The 18,969-nt window shown below is 38.9% G+C and overlaps 1 protein-coding gene across 3 annotated transcripts in view; it reads left to right on the forward strand.

Moving 5' to 3' along the window:
- Positions 1-18,969, forward strand: part of ADAM23 (ADAM metallopeptidase domain 23) — a 166,699-nt gene that overhangs the window by 112,224 nt on the left and 35,506 nt on the right. For all 3 annotated transcript variants that reach the window (XM_027591124.2, XM_027591123.2, XM_027591125.2), the window contains exons 10-17: positions 4,687-4,758; positions 6,755-6,918; positions 7,854-7,938; positions 8,887-8,977; positions 11,372-11,420; positions 13,780-13,879; positions 17,115-17,186; positions 17,912-18,001. In XM_027591124.2, the coding sequence (XP_027446925.1) occupies positions 4,687-4,758; positions 6,755-6,918; positions 7,854-7,938; positions 8,887-8,977; positions 11,372-11,420; positions 13,780-13,879; positions 17,115-17,186; positions 17,912-18,001 (723 nt within the window). The remainder of the gene's footprint in view (positions 1-4,686; positions 4,759-6,754; positions 6,919-7,853; positions 7,939-8,886; positions 8,978-11,371; positions 11,421-13,779; positions 13,880-17,114; positions 17,187-17,911; positions 18,002-18,969) is intronic.

Below are 18,969 nucleotides of genomic sequence, written 5' to 3' on the forward strand. Positions count from 1 at the left end.
GTCATGATATGTTCATCTATCTTTGAAACTAGACTAAAAGAATTGTAATTTTCACTGATAATCTTGCAAGGAATACATAGTAAGAAATTAAATAAAAAGAAAGCTTTATTTCTGAGTAGTAATAATACCTAAAGTAGAAAGAAATTACCTGAGTGATTTCTACTATTTGAATAAACCTTACATCTGGCCTTTAATGGGACAGAATATTCCTTTTGCTTTGAGACCAGGTTACATCCTAGGCCCACAGAAGTGTGTCATTTTATAAGGATTTTTTTTCTTTTGAGAGGTGAGAAAAAAAGTTTTTTTAAGGTGTGCTTTATATGAAATGAAGAAAATGAAGATTGTTTTTGAATTTGATTGCCACGAAGAAGTAGTAAGTCAGAACATGGGTCAGAGTCCTGAAATTCACATTTTTGAAGGTAAAACTGAACTAGAATAATTAACATCTGTTTTTTTAATACCTGGAGCTTTACTGTTGGCTTTTAGAATGATCATCCTTGAAATGACTCATCATCATACGATCTTTGTGCCAGATGAGGCAACACGGTTGTTTTGATAACTGTCACCCTCAGATTGAAAATCAAGCTCTAATTTTAATTTTTTTCAAAAAGCAAATTTCTTTAAGGGTTGTAATTGTTCAGGAAGGAAAAATAAATTTGGCACTTGAAATGTAAATTATTTTCAGTGATCACAAAATGTGAAAGTCAGTTTTATCATAAATGGAGATTGCATATTTTTCTTTGTATGCAAAATTATTTCTCATTCATGCAGGAAATAGAAACATTTTGCCTACATTCACATTCAAGCTAATCTCTTTAATTCAGAGTAACCTAATATTGGCTTCCTGAAAAAAGGCAGACACCTTATTTTGAACAAGCATCATGTTATCGGTGGCTTTCAATTAGGAAAGGAAAATCCCTCAATTTTGTAGAAAGCATCTTGGTAGCTAGCTGGTGGAACCTAATTTGTAAGCCAATTATAGCCTTGATAAGGGTCTACAAACATTTCTTTGAGCCACTTGAGCTAAATATAAATATGAAAAGCCTTATTCTAATAGAAAATTGGTTGAAATATTTTAAAGTGCACGAAAAATGTTTTGCTTACATTTTTGCTGTATCCATACGTATAAGTCCGAGTGCAAGTGTGTTATAGCTCAAATATTTCTCAATTTAAACCTCAATTTGAACCCTATTTGAAAACCACTACACTTTATGGGCACATTAACAAATTACGAGTTCTCATCAAGAACTGTGATTTCTTGGGAATATACATTAACCTATTTTATCATAATTGTTCACTGAACAAGTTTATCTCCTATCTCAACCCAGAGTAGACATTGAATTCCAGCTGTGTGACCTTGGATAAGTTCTTTGTCCTCTCTGAACCTCACTGTCCACATTTCTAAAATGGTCTAATAAAACCCACCTCATAGAGTTGTGAGGAGCAAATACTTGTTGAGAAACACTTATAGATCCTGGTAAACCCTAGCTGCTCAATTAAGTGGGACTTCCAGTGAACAAATCGCGTGGGCACCCTAGCGGTTCTCTTTCGTGCTCGCAGCCGCAGTGGACACGGTTGATTATGCTCTCCTCTGTGAAACATTTTCTTCATCTTTCGGGTTCTGTTGACACAACAGCTCTCCCAATTTACTGGCCCTTCCTTCTTAGTCTTTTGCATCTGGCCTCTGGGATTATGGGAGTGCTCATAGCTTGGTTTGGGGCTCTCTTTTCTCTCTATAACTCTTCCAATGTGAACACTTCCAGTCTCAGTCTTTAATTAATATCATGACTTTAGGGGCGCCTGGGTGGCTCAGTCAGTTGAGCATCCAACTCTTGGTTTCAGCCCAGGTCATGATCTCAGGGTCGTGAGATCAAGCCCCACATTGGGCTCCGAGCTCCGCAGGGAGTCTGATGGAGATTTTCTCTTTCCCTCGGCCTCTGCCCCTCCCCCCTCAAAATAAATAAATAAAGTCTTAAAAAATATATATCATGACTTTAAATTCATCACTCTCTACTTTATGCCTCTAGCCTCCTGAGTCCATACTTATGTATCAACTGTCTACTTGCATGCCAGCTTCAGTATTGAATAGGCATCTCTTAAATTTCTAAATCAGCACTCTTGATCCCTGAGTCCTAAGCTTCTCTTCACCTAGTCTTTCTCATTATTTTAAATGTCACCTCTATTCCCCCAGCTATTCCAATTCAAGACCTGGGAGTCATCCTTTATTCTTCTCTATCCTCACTTTCCACATCCTATACTTCAGTAAGTCCTGGGAAGCCTACCTTCATAGTGTGTCCACCCACTTCTCTCTGCAGATGTCCAGCCTTCATTATCTTTTACCTGGACTCTTGCTCCCATGCTTGACCCTTTCTAATTCACTTACCCCACAGCAGAGAGAGCTTTCTATAAAGGAAATCAGAGACTTGGAGATTAAAAATAGGAAATAAGTGAAAAACATCGCAACATCAAAAAAGACCTCATTAATTTTTTAACTTGCATGTCATATTTTCCCATGATCATTATACTACAAAAAGAAGTCTCCAAAATGGACAAATTAATGTTCAGAAGCAAAATAAAGTTAAGTGTCGTAGGTATATAACACCACTGCCTTAGAATAGGTGTCAGTTAATATTTTTCATTTCTTTTTGTAATATGTGCTTCTTAATGTCAAGACTTCTAATATTTTCATCACCCCAGAGGAACTTAATGAGGCTTTTGCTTTTACTTTAAAAAATATCTTTGAAATTTTTTAGCGCGTGGAATTTGCTGGACAACTTAAAATGCTTAGCTATTTACAGCAACTTCTTTATGCCAGGTTTGAAAACCCTGTTAAAGTGCCTTAAGATTCTTAGATCAATATGATGTTTTTGGCCCAGTTACATGCACAGATTGATGTTTACTCTTAAAGAACACATGGAGACAGTTTGGGTCAGGTTATGACGCATGGTGGCAGCAGTAACATCAAGCCTGAGTCCATTCCGAGTCCAAGTCCATTCGGGCTGATCTAACAAAACACCAGAGACTGGGTGGCTTATGAATAACAGAAATTTATTTCTCACCATTCTAGGGGCTGAGAAGCCCAAGATCATGGTGCCAGCAGGTGGTGAGGACCTGCTTCCCAATTCATAGGCAGCACCTCGCTCTGTCCGCACTTCCTCTGGTGCAAGGGGCAAGGGGCAAGGGAGCTCTCTGGAGCTTCCTTCGAGGCACTAATCCCATTCATTAGCGTTCTGCCTCATGACCAAAGCATCTCCCAAAGGCCCCACCTCCTAATACCATCATTTTGGGAGTTAGGATTTCAACATATGAATTTGGGGGGATATAAACATTCACATCATAGTTAAGTGTTATAAATGCAAAATGGTAATAAATTAGTGAATGCTACCAATAGCACAGTACTGATTTATTGTACATTTGTCATGGGTTGTCATGGGTTGTATAAAGTATCATAAAAAATAAATATCAGGTATGTAAGGATGAAGACATATATTCTTTGTTTAAAAAAAAAGTAATACCAGGGGGCGCCTGGGTGGCTCAGTCGGTTAAGCGATTGCCTTCGGCTCAGGTCATGATCCCCGGGTCCTGGGATCGAGTCCCACATCGGGTTCACCGCTCAGCAGGAAGCCTGCTTTTCCCTCTCCCTCTGCCTGCCACTCCCCCTCCTTGTGCTCTCTATCTCTGACAAATAAATAAATAAAAAATCTTAAAAAGAAAATCATACCAGGGTAGAGAGAGAATGAAATGAAGAAAGCCTGACAAATTTATAGTATGAAAGTGGGCAGAGGAGGAAAAAAAAAGAATTTCATGGATTTCCAGAGTAGAACCATTTTTAATCTTTATGAAAGATATGTTATGATTAAAGACAGATTTTAAAGATTTATGGTGCAAATCTGATTCAGTAGTGTTGAGTATGTTTTCCTTTTTCCTCAGTAGAGGGCGTGATCCCCCTGTGGTAGACTCCAGTTTTCAAATGTCCTCTCAAAGACATACTGTGCAGTGTTCTTTGCTAAAACTGTAGCCCTCCAGATGTTGTAATGGAATTATTCTATTAATTTATTTTTACTTATTTTCTTAAATAATCATAAATAACCATAAACAATCTTAAACTATCCACGCACTTCATTTTTACTTTTTGTCCCTCCTTTGTTCTGAATTGGAACAGTCAAAAGCCAAGCTTCGTTTCGAGGAGGCATTCTTCTGAAAGAATATACTAAAATGTACAAAAAATGCGTTCTATATCATGGCCAGTATCTAGAGTGCTGCCTGAGAAATTTTCTTGACCAGTGTCTGGTCTTGAGTTTAAAGGGAGAAGGGTGTCCGGTTGGGACTAAATTTCTTGGCTAAGCCCTTCGTAAACTGTAATGGTTGTTTCGGTGAACACAAGAAGATTGCATTTGTAGACATTAAGACTGAATGAACTACTCACTTATCGGGTGTAAAGCTTCTCACACAGATTTCTACAGGTTCTGTCCGTACTTGGAACTGGTACAGGTGTTTTAGATGGAGCTTTGCTGCCTGATAGAGAAATCAAAAAACACCACTGTATCCAACATGGTGCAAGCGGAATTGTCTATTTTAAACCCTATTTGTACAGTTACTGTGAAATGTCTGCTTTTACTGAAGTTTGAAATTTGCCATTAAATGATGATTTGGCAGTGACTGGTTTATCCTTTTCCCTCCCCTCAGTATAAGAAATATCGCTCTTCTCATGCACACACCAATAACTTTGCAAAGTCCGTGGTCAACCTTGTGGATTCTGTGAGTATCCCAGTTTTCTTGAACCTATTTTCCCAAGACGGGATGGTTTAATAAAAAACACCATCCTTAAGCTCATCTGGCTAAGAAATTTCCATATATTTGCCTGATAAACATATATGGTCTGTTTCCATGAAAAGTAGTGTTATCAGAGTTTGGGGGGCAGTTGGGTCATTCTCGGTATCCCAAAGATGCATTAGTGTTGCTGCTAAGTGATGTCTAGACCTCTTTGTCACCCAGCCTAGAAGGACAAAAACACTAGGGAAAATTAACTGCTAAAAAGAGTGTAAATTACACTTGGCAAATGAGACTTTGTTAATGATGACCAGTTGAGCTTATTGTCTTAAATATATTGCAAGAGAGCTAATTGATTGAGGTGGAGTATGTTTTTTTTTTTTTAAGATCTCACATTTATTTCCTAAGTAGTGAATGCTTCAGATTTTATTTCTAGATGACAGAATTAAGTGCAGTCCCCCAAATAAAATTAATTTGAAACAGTAAGATATATATCTCCTTACAAAGACTTCTAGCTCTATAAATCGTTCATATTGATATTTTTTTCCCTCTCATTTTGTAAGTTACAGAGAATAATGGTTAAGATTTTCTTCCTTTTTCCGGATTTAGGTAGAATTACATAGATGTGAATATTATTTGTTATGTTCCAATACATAGTTCAGTTTGGCTAGTCATAGATTAAATATAGCATACTACTTTGTTTTCTAATGTCAAGTGCTATTTTGTTCAGTTAAATCTATTTTTATCTGATATTTATGGTATGTTCCCTCTTAACTGGGAAAAAAAACTTTTTATGAATTGCCAACTGTCTAAATGATACTTATTTCCTCCAAAGAACTGCCTTCGAAACAGTCCCCAAACCTTTCATCACGTAAATACTCACAATATATAATACCTGTAGGCACAGCTGAGTAATGGTATAATACAGGTGGATGGGCAGAGTATGCCATATAGAGTTAGGACTGAAATTCTGAAAGCCAGTTTACACCTGGTTTATTAATCTTCTGTAATTTTAGCTCTTGTCACCAGTCTTCTCAGAAGAAGACTATAAGTGAATATGGAAAAGAGAAGTTGCCAAAGCTGTTGACTTGGTAGCATCTCTGTGTTGGTCATTCCACCATGATTGAATAGAACCACATCTTGCAAAGTGGAATTGGGTTCTGAAGCTGGCTAACTAATTTTTAAAAGACATTACATTTAACTCGCTTGTTGTAAAATCATTATAGCTTCGGGTTGATTTAGGCATGCTGATATTCCTTTTCTTCAGTGTGTTCAAAGATCACCCATTATTTTCTTAATTAGCCTGAAAATAGGACAAAATGACAGCCGTCTTTGAAATTGCTTAATTGTGTGCATTGTTTAGCATCTGGGACAAAAGTCGAGAAAGATACAGTTTAAGTACTGGGAGTGAGGCCACCCTATGGTGAGGGGCAAGTGAGTATATGAATCTGTTTTTCCTTCTTTTGGCCCAGATCTAGGATTCCCTCCCAGTGTTCTTTTACGTGTCATGGCGCTGGGCCTCCAAGGACAAGTTAGTCATGTTGTTGGGCGCTGGTCCAAGGACTTAGTGACCTGTTTCAATCCTGCAGGGCTGACTGGTCGTACTGCACTACGAGCCAGTAGGTCAGGCTCCAGCCACTCTTTGGGGGAGTGATTTTACTGAACCCTGTTTTGAATTTATGTCCAGACTTTAGAATCTTGACATACCTACTGTCCATCCCCTAGTGAGATGCCTGGCCAATAAATGTGCTGATTTGGGATTGAAAGAGTCTTGTAGGAGAGGCTGAATTGTGTGATTGTTCTTCCTTTCTTTATTTTTGTTCTTGGAAATGAGAAAGAAAAGAAGATTCTTTATAATGAGCTAATTGTGAACTCATGTTCCCCTCTCACCTCCCCTCCTGTCCTTCCACTGACTCTGAATCACTGATTGTGCATGTTTGACCCAGTGTTTTCCTCCTGCACCTGTCCTGTTGTATACCCTCAGATTTACAAGGAGCAGCTCAACACCAGGGTTGTCCTGGTGGCTGTAGAGACCTGGACTGAGAAGGATCATATTGACATCACCACCAACCCTGTGCAGATGCTCCATGAGTTCTCCAAATACCGGCAGCGTATCAAACAGCATGCCGATGCTGTGCACCTCATCTCGTATGTACCTGCAGTCTTTGATCTTTATCCCCTTATTGTATCCATTAAGTTATATGTCAAGTGTACTGATCTTGAATTGATTCTTCTCTCTGGTTATGTAAGTAGCAGGGAGGTAGGTTGTCTGGTGCTGGGATGGTGGTTCCGTGGTCATAAGACTTACCTTCAGAGCACGTTCTTACTTTCACACTTTCCATCCTCCGGGTCAACTCATGATTCAAGGTGGCTGCTGGTGCACCAGCCTTTATTACAGGCACCAGGAATATAGTCACGGAGGAGTTCAAAAGAGCCCTCCTTCCAGCTGAGTTAGCTCGTTTAAAGCAGATTTCCTGAAAGCTTTCACATATCCATTTTACCAACAAATCATTTCCTGGCTCTTAATCACATGCCACCCATAGAGAGGGTTGCAAGAGAGGCCAGGAAATATAGTCTTTAGAGGTGAACCATTGAATAAAATTGAGATTTTATCGTTGAGGAAGAGGATGACCATACGGTCTTTCAATATAATAGGTGGTTTCCTTCTCCATTCATGGCAGAGCTGTTTTCAGACAGTCCTCCAAGGTTCTGTCCTGGAATCAGACCCACCAGATTCCTCTTTCCTTGCCTCTCACCTTAGCTCTTTACTTCCTTTTCTCTCAGTCTATAGTCGGCAATGTATAATAATTTATAATAATCGGTCAGTGCTTAGTAGGTGCGCGATTAATGTTTGTTCAACTGAGATTGTTTCACACAACATAAATTTAAAGGTATTTATGACAACATAAGTCTGAAGGTATTCTTTTTTTTTAAGTCTAAAGGTATTTAAAATGTAGTTTTTGATTTCTTGAGGAAGAATGAGTTTGGGGAGTTCACTGTAGAAGAGGGATTAGGTGTGTCTTGGGAGAGTATATATGATAGTCACTATGTTGGTTTCTTGATAGCGCTTCCTTTTTCTTTAGGCGTATGACATTCCACTATAAGAGAAGCAGTCTGAGTTACTTCGGAGGCGTCTGTTCTCGCACAAGGGGCGTTGGTGTGAATGAGGTAAATTTGATCAATTTTCCTAAAGTAGAGTTTTATCTTTGCATTTGACCTCTTTCTTCCCTGTGGCCTAGCTTCCATCCCTCTCAGGCTTGTTTAAAATGACAATGACATAAGAATAAGGTATGAGTGATTTATATTAGTAAGTGGAACCCAAAGTGGTCTTTGGTGTCAGAAAAGAAGTATTGCTTCATTTCATAATGATGGGTTTTCATGTTTGTCAGGCAAATGCATGCCAAAGATTGGTCCAGAGATTTTTTTTCCACCTCTGTGGATAAGTTTTTATAAACTTATTCCTTTCCCAATAACTTTAAGCCATCATGCTCTCCTATGCATGTTAGGTTTAACTCATTTAAATCAAAGAGTTTATGATTATATTTAAGCAGTATCTTTGTTTTCTCCCTATGCAAATTTTTCATCTTTATGCCTTCTACCTGTATCTCTGTAGAATTCATTGAAACAAATATTTCCTTAGTCTCATTGTTTGGATTCCAGTACCTTCATTTATATCAAGGAAATCCTTACGCCTGTTGGCAACAGCACCCAAAAAGCCGAACCAACTATATCTAAACCCTGATCGATGCCAGAATATATTATACCAGCTTATCCCAATAGCCGTCATTCAGTCGAGACTGCTCTTGGCATATTTGTAGTAAGTTGAATTTATTCTTGGTTTGGTATGAGTTGAATCAGGGCATAGCCTTTTATGGCTTGTATTTTATGTTTCCATGTGAGAGCATCAAGTTCTGAGAGATGCCACATAGGAAGAGAGGCTTTCTGCTTCTTGGGCCCAGTTGCAAGGAAGAAGTGAGAAGGAGCATATGCCATCTTTTGATGCTGTGAGGCTCTACTTAGGGAACTGAGATGATATGTGGTGATGATTAAGAAATAATAACTAGCTTTGTGCACTCTCTCAAATGTCTCCCACACACTTTCAACTCTGAAAAACAGTATGGTCTTCCAATGGCAGTGGCACAAGTATTATCGCAGAGCCTGGCTCAAAACCTTGGAATCCAATGGGAACCTTCTAGCAGAAAGCCAAGTATGTACACTGACCTTCTTACTCGCTTTCATGTGCCATTCTGTCTGTATAATGCATGTCCAGTCAATAATAAATGAATATTTTTCATTCCTAAGTCATGATAGTTGAATTGTAGTATACCTCCTTCCTCTTAAAAAAGATGATCAAACGAGCAACTTAAGGTAATTCTTAATCTGTTCGGGTTGTAGATAGTTCCCCTTCAAAATTCATAAAAATCGCACTCACTTTCTCAAAACAGGAGCAGCTCTTTCTCACATCTCAAGAGTGTTGGGGTTCAAGGGAGGGGGTGAATATTCACTCTCTGGGTTCTAAGCAGTGGAGTGTAGACACTTAGGTGTCAATAAAGTTCCACTGGGGGTCAATAATAGTACAACTGGACCAGGAACTAGCTTAGATCTAGTGTCAAAAAGGAGCTCCCACTCTAATTAAACTTCCCCACCTACCTACCTCTAACTGAACTCACCCACAGGGTCCCATCAGAAAGGCTCAAGAAGAAGCCTCCCCGACAGGTAGCCCTGCCCTAAGGGCCCTTTAAGCCTGGGGACGGGTGGTAGAGGGTAACCCTCTCGTGGGCCAGCAGTGCCAAGAGGGAGCCCAAACAGGACCACAGACCCCACTCAGTGGGAAAAATGCAGCCAGTGACTGCTGGCGTCACTCTCTTCGTTACTCAGAGGGGGGGAAGTTGGAAGCACAGGGCTGAGCTTCCAGGGGCAAAGTATGCAAAGCCCACGGTGGTTTTAGGAGTCCATGAAAAAGTTCAGTTTCTTTAAAAATCAGGATAAAGTCCAACCTGGATTATATTCCTCTTTAGACCAACAAAGTAGTAAAATGCAATTTCTAATACATTTCTTGTGGCATCAGGCAAAAGTGCCGAGGACCCACAAAAGTCATAATGCGATCCTGTGGAAAGAAAGACCGAGGTATTCCCTCAAATTGTTCTCTTAAGTGGAAGTCTGCTCCCCTCTGTGAAAATACCAGACGCCAAAAGTAAAGGTCTCCCTGCCCACCTCAGCTCCCCAAGGAAGAAAAGGACAAAAATCTACTGTAACATTATCCTACATTTTCTACCTTTTTGACGACTATCAAATAATTGTCATTAATGCATAGTGTTATGGAAACTTGAAACAAAATACGTATCCAGGGGCTTCTCAATTCCCTTTATGGGTGTATTAAGTTATCAGTTGATGGGTATATTAAGTCTGGTGGCATTTGGCAAATATCTACAAACTTTCGTTTATTAATATCTTGCTCAGAGTATTTGCTTTCCCAAGGAAACGCATAGTACACATTAAAGGAGGTGTTTTGGGTCTCATCATCTGGGATAGATGGCCTTAGTATCAGAAAGGAGTAGGGCCAGGTTTATGACCTTGTTTGAGAACCCTGGGGCCTGGAAGAGGCCAGCGCTGGGGTCAGCTGAGAGATGTTACGGAGTTGGGTGAGGGGGTGGGGTGAGAAGTAGGGGTTCAGGACTGATGCCCGGAGTGGTTCCTTCCTAAAATGTTTTATTCCTTTGTGAATTGTTTGTTTAGGAAGATAGTTCCTTAGTTCTGAACTTTGGCTTTTAAAAAATCCATTTGGAAGCCTTTCTTTAAAAATATCTCTGCCTGTGATAGAAAAGAGAAGAGGAAAAAATAAATGAAAAGAACAGCCCATCGTAATATCAGTATGTCAGTCTCTGGCATCTAGGTTGAGTTTGTGATTGTTGTTTAGTTTCAGTGACTTACACTTTTGTTTTGGAATGCTCTCTTTTCCTAAACCTTTGAGCGTAGTGTTCTTCAAGTCTCTGGCCGAACCTCACTTTGAATCTAGCAAATGGAATTCTCTCCTATAAATTCCAGTGTGCTCTGCTGGGGAGGCTTCAGTGATGCCTCATGACATGTATGCGATAAGAGCATCACTGCTCACAGAGCGCACGCTGGCGCTCATCTTGTGTGAGCCCCCGAACCACTCTGGGAGACAGGCAGAGAGGCTGTTCTCCATTTTCAAGGTGGAAACACTGAGACCCAAAAAATACTAAGTCACTTGCCGGCAGGACTTGCCTGTCTGGTAGAACTTGGCCTAGAACTCAGGCTTTTCACTTCCAGACCAGGCTACTTTTCATTAAACATTGGAACTGGGAGCTCAATTGAGTTTTCTGAGTTACAAAAATGAAGAGAGTGACAGTTTTATTTCTCACCAGCTGTTGTCTTAGGAAACAACCTGTACTTCCAAAAGGATATAAAGAAATACTGATTGAATGGAAATAGATTTTGTTTGGTGAGACTTCACATTCTGTATCTACATGACATGGAATTGGGAATAAGGAATTATCTCAAGAGTTGCAGTGCAAATTAAAGATGTGACTTTTGTTGTTTTTCTCTTCTTCTGTTGCTTCTTATTATTTCATTGGACTAGAATGTGACTGCACAGAATCCTGGGGTGGCTGTATCATGGAGGAAACAGGGTAAATTTTCATTATTTGTGCCTTTGATATATGCTTTTCACTGACATTGCTGCATATAATTAGATACACTGTCTCTCAGGTACTGATCTTTTAGGCTCAGCCCTCAGTATAAATTCAATCATTAATTATCTGATATTTTAAAAATGAAAGGACTGATTCACCTTATATTTTAATTTTTTATAAAGTTGTTGGTAAGAGTAAAATATAGTAACAACTTCTATTTCTATTAACCTTTAAAAGAAGCCCATTATTAAATGCTTCTAAGTTTAGTAGATACATTAATTTTTTAGTGCACTTAGACTAAGAGCTGGTTGTCTGCCTGAAGCAGTCAGTGAAAGTCAATTTTGTCATCAATTTATATTTTAAGGAACTCACAAATAGATATGTTTGCTCTAGTAAAAATTGTACTACACTGCTTATATGATCCATACAGCTTTTTTTTTTATTAAGACAGATTTATTGTGTCTAAATTAGGTATCATCTCTTGGTAGACATTTGAACATTTTCTCAACTATCTCCTCTCTTCTTGTGAGGATACTTGGAGAACTAGAGTCACTGCCCCGGAGCTGCTATTGGCGTCTGTGAACCAAGGCCTGGAAACATTGCCCCACCCCCCACCCCCCCAGCCCCTGCCCCTGTGGGGGCCATTGACCCAAGGCTCCCTAAGCTAGAGCCCACTCCTACTAGACGTAAGAGGCTGTCTCACTCAGCGTCTCTCCTGTTTCTTCTGCACATGCCAGAGATCTGCTCAATACATTGCCTGTTTCTGGTCCTCTGCCTCTCCTGAGGAGCCCCAGTGGCCAGAGGCTCTGACCTACTTGTACAGTCCCTTCTTTACGCTCCCACCAGGAGTCCTGCTCCTGGCGGAAAAGAGGAGTGTGATCATGAGGGATTGCAGAGAGAGTCAACCATTCTACCTGCTGCTTTAGAACATGTTTCTAGAAATGTAGTTTAAACCTGAAACTGTAGACCTTCATGTTCCCGTTACTGTTCTACCACAGTTTAGTAACATTACGGCTTAAACAGCATTTTTGCGGACTACTATAGGAAGGTAACACCATTTATAATATTGCTTCTATAGGGAGGCACCTTCTGTCTTCTAAACTCCCAATTTCTTTTTTTTTTTAAAAAGATTTTATTTATTTATTTGACAGAGAGTGACACAGCGAGAGAGCGAACACAAGCAGGGGGAGTGGGAGAGGGAGAAGCAGGCTTCCCGCACAGCAGGGAGCCCGATGCGGGGCTTGATCCCAGGACCCTGAGATCATGACCTGAGCTGAAGGCAGACGCTTAACTCCTGAGCCACCCAGGTGCCCCAAAACTCCCAATTTCTAAATGGATTTTTGGACTGGCCACCCAGAGGATAGAATAAAACTATTTCAAGCTAATATATATATTTTCTCAAGTATACATTTCTACATAGTTCCTTTAAGAGATCACTATCAACAATGGCAAAAACTTTTCCTACTTCCATATACTACCCCCATGCATCAGGGTACAAGAAACTTGAGGATTACGTCCTAGAATCCGTGGCCTGTCGCTCTCAAATCAAGTACTATAACAAATATGCCCAAGGAATCAGTGTGTGTGATTCAGTTTAACTTTGACCGTGTGTATAATATCTCCCCAGGTACTGACATAGAGATAGTAATTGGATTAATTAAATCACAAAGAGGCTCATATCATATTCCTAAGTCATGAATATATTTGAGGTTGAGCCTAAAAAGCTATTATCTAATTCTAATTCTGTTTTTACCGAGTGTATATGTGCTAAAAACATATATACATATATATGTATATATAGTCATGTATATACATGTTTGTGTCTATGCATATATAGTGTAGTATAATACTTCTCTTCCCTTGATTTCCTTGTTTGCCTCATTGGTGTTGCTGAAGTCTGCATTATATAATCTTTAATAGATTGACCCTCACAATTCCTTCCTCCAAAGTAAAATCTAGTAGGTTCCTTTGCATCTTTTATTCAGGACAGAGGCAAAAAATGCTTGCCTTTACTGAGACAGAGCAAACAAAAATGACCACACTTTAAAATATAGCTTAGGTGGAGAAGTTTTGTGATAAGCTTTCCAAAACTCTTCCAAGCCCAGGCACAGAAGGGCTTGGTTGCTGAGGAGGTTATAACCTGGCTCCCAATCTGTGGTTTTCTTTGACTATCTATTTTTACAGATTCTACCACACATACTTATTCGGCAATTTGAACATAAATGCCTTGTCATAACCTGTGTGGAATCATCTAGATCCAGAGTGAACATGTTGTTCTAATTCAAGGGTTTTAATTTTCTTCTCTGATGCCTGCTTTTGGTAAATTATTTACATAATTGATTCTTTATTTTCTCAGGGTGTCCCATTCCCGAAAGTTCTCAAAGTGCAGCATTTTGGAATATAGAGACTTTTTACAGAGAGGGGGTGGAGCCTGTCTTTTCAACAGGCCGACAAAGGTTAGTAACTCAGAAAGTGTAATTATTTCTTTAATTTTTTTTTTGCTTCTAAGACATTTGTTTAATGTACATAACACTTATGAAAGCAATAGCGTTTGAAATCATATACAGCTCAGATCTGCTCAGAATCCAGTCACAAATCTCTTATGGGAAAAGACTTAAAAGCCATTCTTGCATTTCACTCTGTGAAATGTTGAAAAGTAGCTCCGTGACTTAATAAAATGAGATGCAAAAAGACATATCTTTTTACAACGGAACACTGCCAAATGTCAGATACTTGTCTTGGAAAACAGGTCTTTTTGGGGAGGAGGGGATTTGTCAATCAGATGAATATTTAGTCATAAAAGCCATTATCATGTTGAACCCTGGTCCTGCTTAAATGCATGATAAAACTATAGTTTTGCTGCTTTGAATCTGATTTTTCAGTGCTATGTGTACCCCTCCCACTTTGTTCTCCAAACAAAGAAACAAACATGCTTCAGTCAAAATATATTTGAAATTTACATGTTAGGGTTTTCATCCTGCTGCTTAGAGACTGTGGGTTAGATTAAGATACATTGCTTTAACCTGTTTCTCTGAGAAAAATTCCATTTTCCATTGATATTCTAAGAGTATAATTAGTTTCCTGGCTTTTTTTTTTCTTTTTAAGTGGTCTATTCTCCTAGACAGGAAGGATTACTAATATCAGCTAGCCAAAAGTAGCCCAAAGTATTTATGGATCTCATAAATTTTTGTATTTATTATTTATTATATAGTCTCTTTATGTGGGCAGGTCCGTGGTGTCGACTGGCGTTTCATCAAGATTCATATATACATTATCACAATCCTTATCCATAATTCCTTAACTCAAAAAGCTCTGAAAATTTGAAGTCTTTTTTATGAGTTTGCAGAAAACACGTCAGGCAGTAAAACTTGTCTTGGACTGAAAACCTTTATTACCCCTGGTAGTGTAAATATTCATAAGTATTACTGCAGAAATAGAAATGTTTTTGATTATAGGGTGTGCACCAGGCCCCTTAGGGCTATTACATGGAACACTGTAAATGTATCATATTTTTTTAAAATGTAGCAAAGCCAGAATTTTCAAACTCACTGGCTACAAAGCTTTTGCGTAAGGGACTGTGGACCTCTAATAGCGTATTTAGAAATGAATCGCTCAACAGACAAAAAGACAGGATTGCTGCTAATTAGCAGATGGTATAGAAACTCTAACATTGCATATCTCATATTTCTTTTGGAAAATACTACTTCATAAGTCAAATATAGTCCATTTGCTATACAAAATGTTTAATGCTCTATGAATTGAGAGAGCAGTGAAATCATGTTAACCTTCAGAAAAAAAATCAGTGACTAATGTGGATAACTGACAGAATAATTTACTCTTAGCCTCATAATTAAGTGATAGCCCTGTAGTCAGGGGATGGTAGTTGGATGCCTGACATCTGTATAAAATCTCAGTGAGTCTGCAGAAAAAGAAACGGGAATTTTAAAGTGACCTTGCACCATTAAATTCAGCTGCCTGCCTTTCATGACATTGATCTCAGTGCAACAGAAAGCTGAAAACTTCAAAGTGTTCGAAGTGGGGGAATTGAGTAGTAATGATTGACGTGAGCTGCTGACATTTATGAATGGGAGTATACATGACTAATTTCACCTGCCTTGCGTCTCACCAGCCAATTAGAAGCATTGTGCCTGAGAGCACAACACTGAGTCCTAAGGTTTCTAGTGTGTGTGGAGGATCCATCATTAGATTTCTGAAATTGCCAGTGAGTAGAAAGAAAATTATTCTGATAACTTGGAAACTAAATGAAAATAACGATACATCTTCAATTTTAAAAGTTAGTAAATATGGCTTTTTTTAATCTACATGGCAGAATGATTTTTCTTTAAAAGCCTCTATGGATTCTAGTGGAATAGTTTGTATGTATGTATCAAAGAACTGACTTTTTTTTTTTCCAAGTGCTTTTAGTCAATGAATGTATGCATACGTGGTTTACATGTTATGTTCCACATTATCCGCATGCCTCTTTTCTGCGCTGTGGGACCCTTCCCACCTGCTATGTTTTCCACCTGTTGCTGGATGGAAGAAGGCTCCTAAGAGTGAGATCTAGCAGCTGGTTCCATGCGAGGCCTGACAGGAGCGTGCTAGCCATGTTCCAGTCTGAGCTTCCCATTTCCACTTTCTCCGGCCTGCTGACAAAATACCACAGAGATCAGGACTGTTGATTTCACTTATTGGACTTTCCTGTGGAGGAGTCTCACCCCAATATGCTGGAAAACTTTCTTGCTTTGAATAAGAGCTTTGCCTTACTGGAAGTGGAAGGAGAATCGGGTCTTTCTCAGATGGACTCGGTGGAAGGCAACCCTTCCTTGGGATCCCTGGAGGAGGAGTCTCTCTTACCCTCTCATATTCCTGTCTTTGAGCATTTGGGTTGGAATGTGCTGTTCCAGTCTTCACCCAAGAATGATGGGCATGCAAAGGGAGATCTTGCCCCAGCTGAGGGAAAATAGGAATATTTCTCATAAACACTCAACTGCCGGCACAGTTGGTTGCAATATAGTTTGTCTGGCAAGCAAGTTCATAGCACTAGTAGAGTGGATTATTCTAGAAATCTGACTCTTCCATTGCTCCAGGAATGATTGAGAGATTTCTATACATCCGTGGATATGTCTGCACGTTTATTTAATATGCCTTAAACAGTGCAGATTTATTTTCAATGCGAATGATGGGCATGGATTTCCAGCAGCACCTTTTCTACGCTTATTTGCATTTCCTTGATTGTATTTGTTACATTTGGCTGTGACTGAAACATTTTTATCTTTTTGACAGTTTTTGTGTTTTCTCAGCTGCCTGGAGATGAGTCAGTAAATTAGATATCTGTGAGTCTTAGCATTGCATCTTAGCTCCATTAGCAAATATGATAAACGATCTATTCCTTTTGACAGTTTATTTCCATTAATAAGTAATTCTAATGGTAGAGGTCATCTCTGGAGCCCACCTCCAGAGAATCCTCCAAGAAATAGTACCCCCTTTGGAATACGGTTTTTAGAAGTGTTATTAATAAGTGAACAGTGTTACCCACACAGACATCATTTGTACGATGCCGTTAACAACAGATCACAGAAGAATTTCACATGATAGCAGATTATAGGACCATGTATGTGGCCCTATTGGTGTGTTGATTTTCTGTGATAAATTAAAACATTTTTCCTTTCTCTTCCTAATCTCTTTTAGCTATTTGAGCCCACAGAATGTGGAAATGGATATGTGGAGGCTGGAGAGGAATGTGACTGTGGTTTACACGTGGTAGGTATAAGAGATCTTTCCTACCTTCAACACAGCTCCTCCCCAGAGCAAACAAGAATAGCGAGAAGCCTACAGGAGTCCTTCTCTGTGGTCTTACTGCCTTTCTTTCTCGTCTCTCTCATCAGTGCTTAATCCCAGCTCAGACATGTTAGAATTAATCATGTTCTTATGGCCTTGTTTGAAAAAAACCTAATGGGTTCTTCTAAGCAAATCTCCTACCTCTTAAAAATTCATAGCTCATATTCAGCCCATTCAAATTTTACCAAATCATGAAATAGTCTTTCCATGGTGTGTATTATTTTTGTCTTTATAAAACTAGATAGTCTTGGGGCCCCTGCCTGGCTCAGTCAGTAGAGCACGGGACTCTTAATCTTGGGATTGTGAGTTCAAGCCCCATGTTGGGTGTAGAGATCTTAAAAATAAAATATTTTTAAAAATCCAAAACTAGATAGAGTCTTAAGAAGGTATTGGAGCTAACCGAAGGTGAGGTGCTTGCTAAGAAATAAGCTTACTTTTTAGTAGAGAAGCCCTCTCACAGAAGATCACACTTTGCTGGAAAATATGGCAGGAAGGAATTTTATCATTGTTTAAAGTGATTACTCCCTGAAATATTTGCTTGTTATTGTATAAGTCTCCTCATGTGGATTATAAGTCACATGTGGAGAGAGGGCTGAATGACTAGCCTGTAAGCTTTCTCACTTACTCACGTGAAGTGTTTCCTCTAGGAATGCTACGGATTGTGCTGTAAGAAATGCTCTCTCTCCAACGGGGCCCACTGCAGCGATGGGCCATGCTGTAACAATACCTCATGTCTCGTGAGTCAACTGACACTTTCGCCTTCCTTTTCATCGACATGTTAGCTACATCTCTCAATGCGTACAGAGTATTTGTAGACCTTGCCACACATTTGTTGATTGACCATGTGCCTTGTAATTTTGTAGAATCAACAAAGCCACCTAAATTCTGTGGGTCAAAGCATTTACCTTTACTATGATGCACTATCAACTATCCTATCTTTCAATGCCTCCTTAAGAAAATATACATATACTCCTTCCAAAATAGACATTGAGAGTTGTCCTGCTAATGCAGATGAAAACCACTTTAAATGGTTGAATAGAAGAGGGACAATTTCTGTGGTCTATTTAATAATATGACCTACTTATAATATTTTTCTTTAAGTTTATTACTATGTATATGTACATTTATTTTGGACCACGAACCTAAAACCTAGTGCTCACATTTTTTATGCTTGGGTTTAAAATCCCCCTATAAAGGCAAGAAAGCTGGATAAAGAAGTAATCTATGTGTGTATATTTATATGTGTATATATACATCTTATGTGTGTATGGACACAGTTCATTTCCCTCCGTAGAATCTCCAGTCAATTTTTGAAAAGTCATTTTTTAAATCTTCCTTTTTCTCATTTACTAAACCTCTAATATTCCTTATAACCATAGGGTTACATGATTTTATTATTTTATTCAGTACAAAGAAGTATTAAGCATTATGGTATTTTAAAGAAATTCTAGCTTAGTTGCCTTATGTTCCCCACCAGACTATAAATTGCTTGACATCAGTGGTCTTTTTCCTTCATCTTTTACCCACCCCCTCAGTGTGATTGGTGTCACTGAAAGGAGTTCATATGAATTCACTGAAATTTGATTGTATATATTTAGCTAAAGCGAGATTAAGATCCAAGCTAATAGGTACACTTAGTGAAGGTTGGGTGTGTATATCAATCTTCAGAGAGATCTTAAATGTTTATATTTTAGTGATTTGCTCT

This window comes from Zalophus californianus, chromosome 3 (assembly GCF_009762305.2).
Source record: "Zalophus californianus isolate mZalCal1 chromosome 3, mZalCal1.pri.v2, whole genome shotgun sequence".
NCBI classification, from domain to species: domain Eukaryota; kingdom Metazoa; phylum Chordata; class Mammalia; order Carnivora; family Otariidae; genus Zalophus; species Zalophus californianus.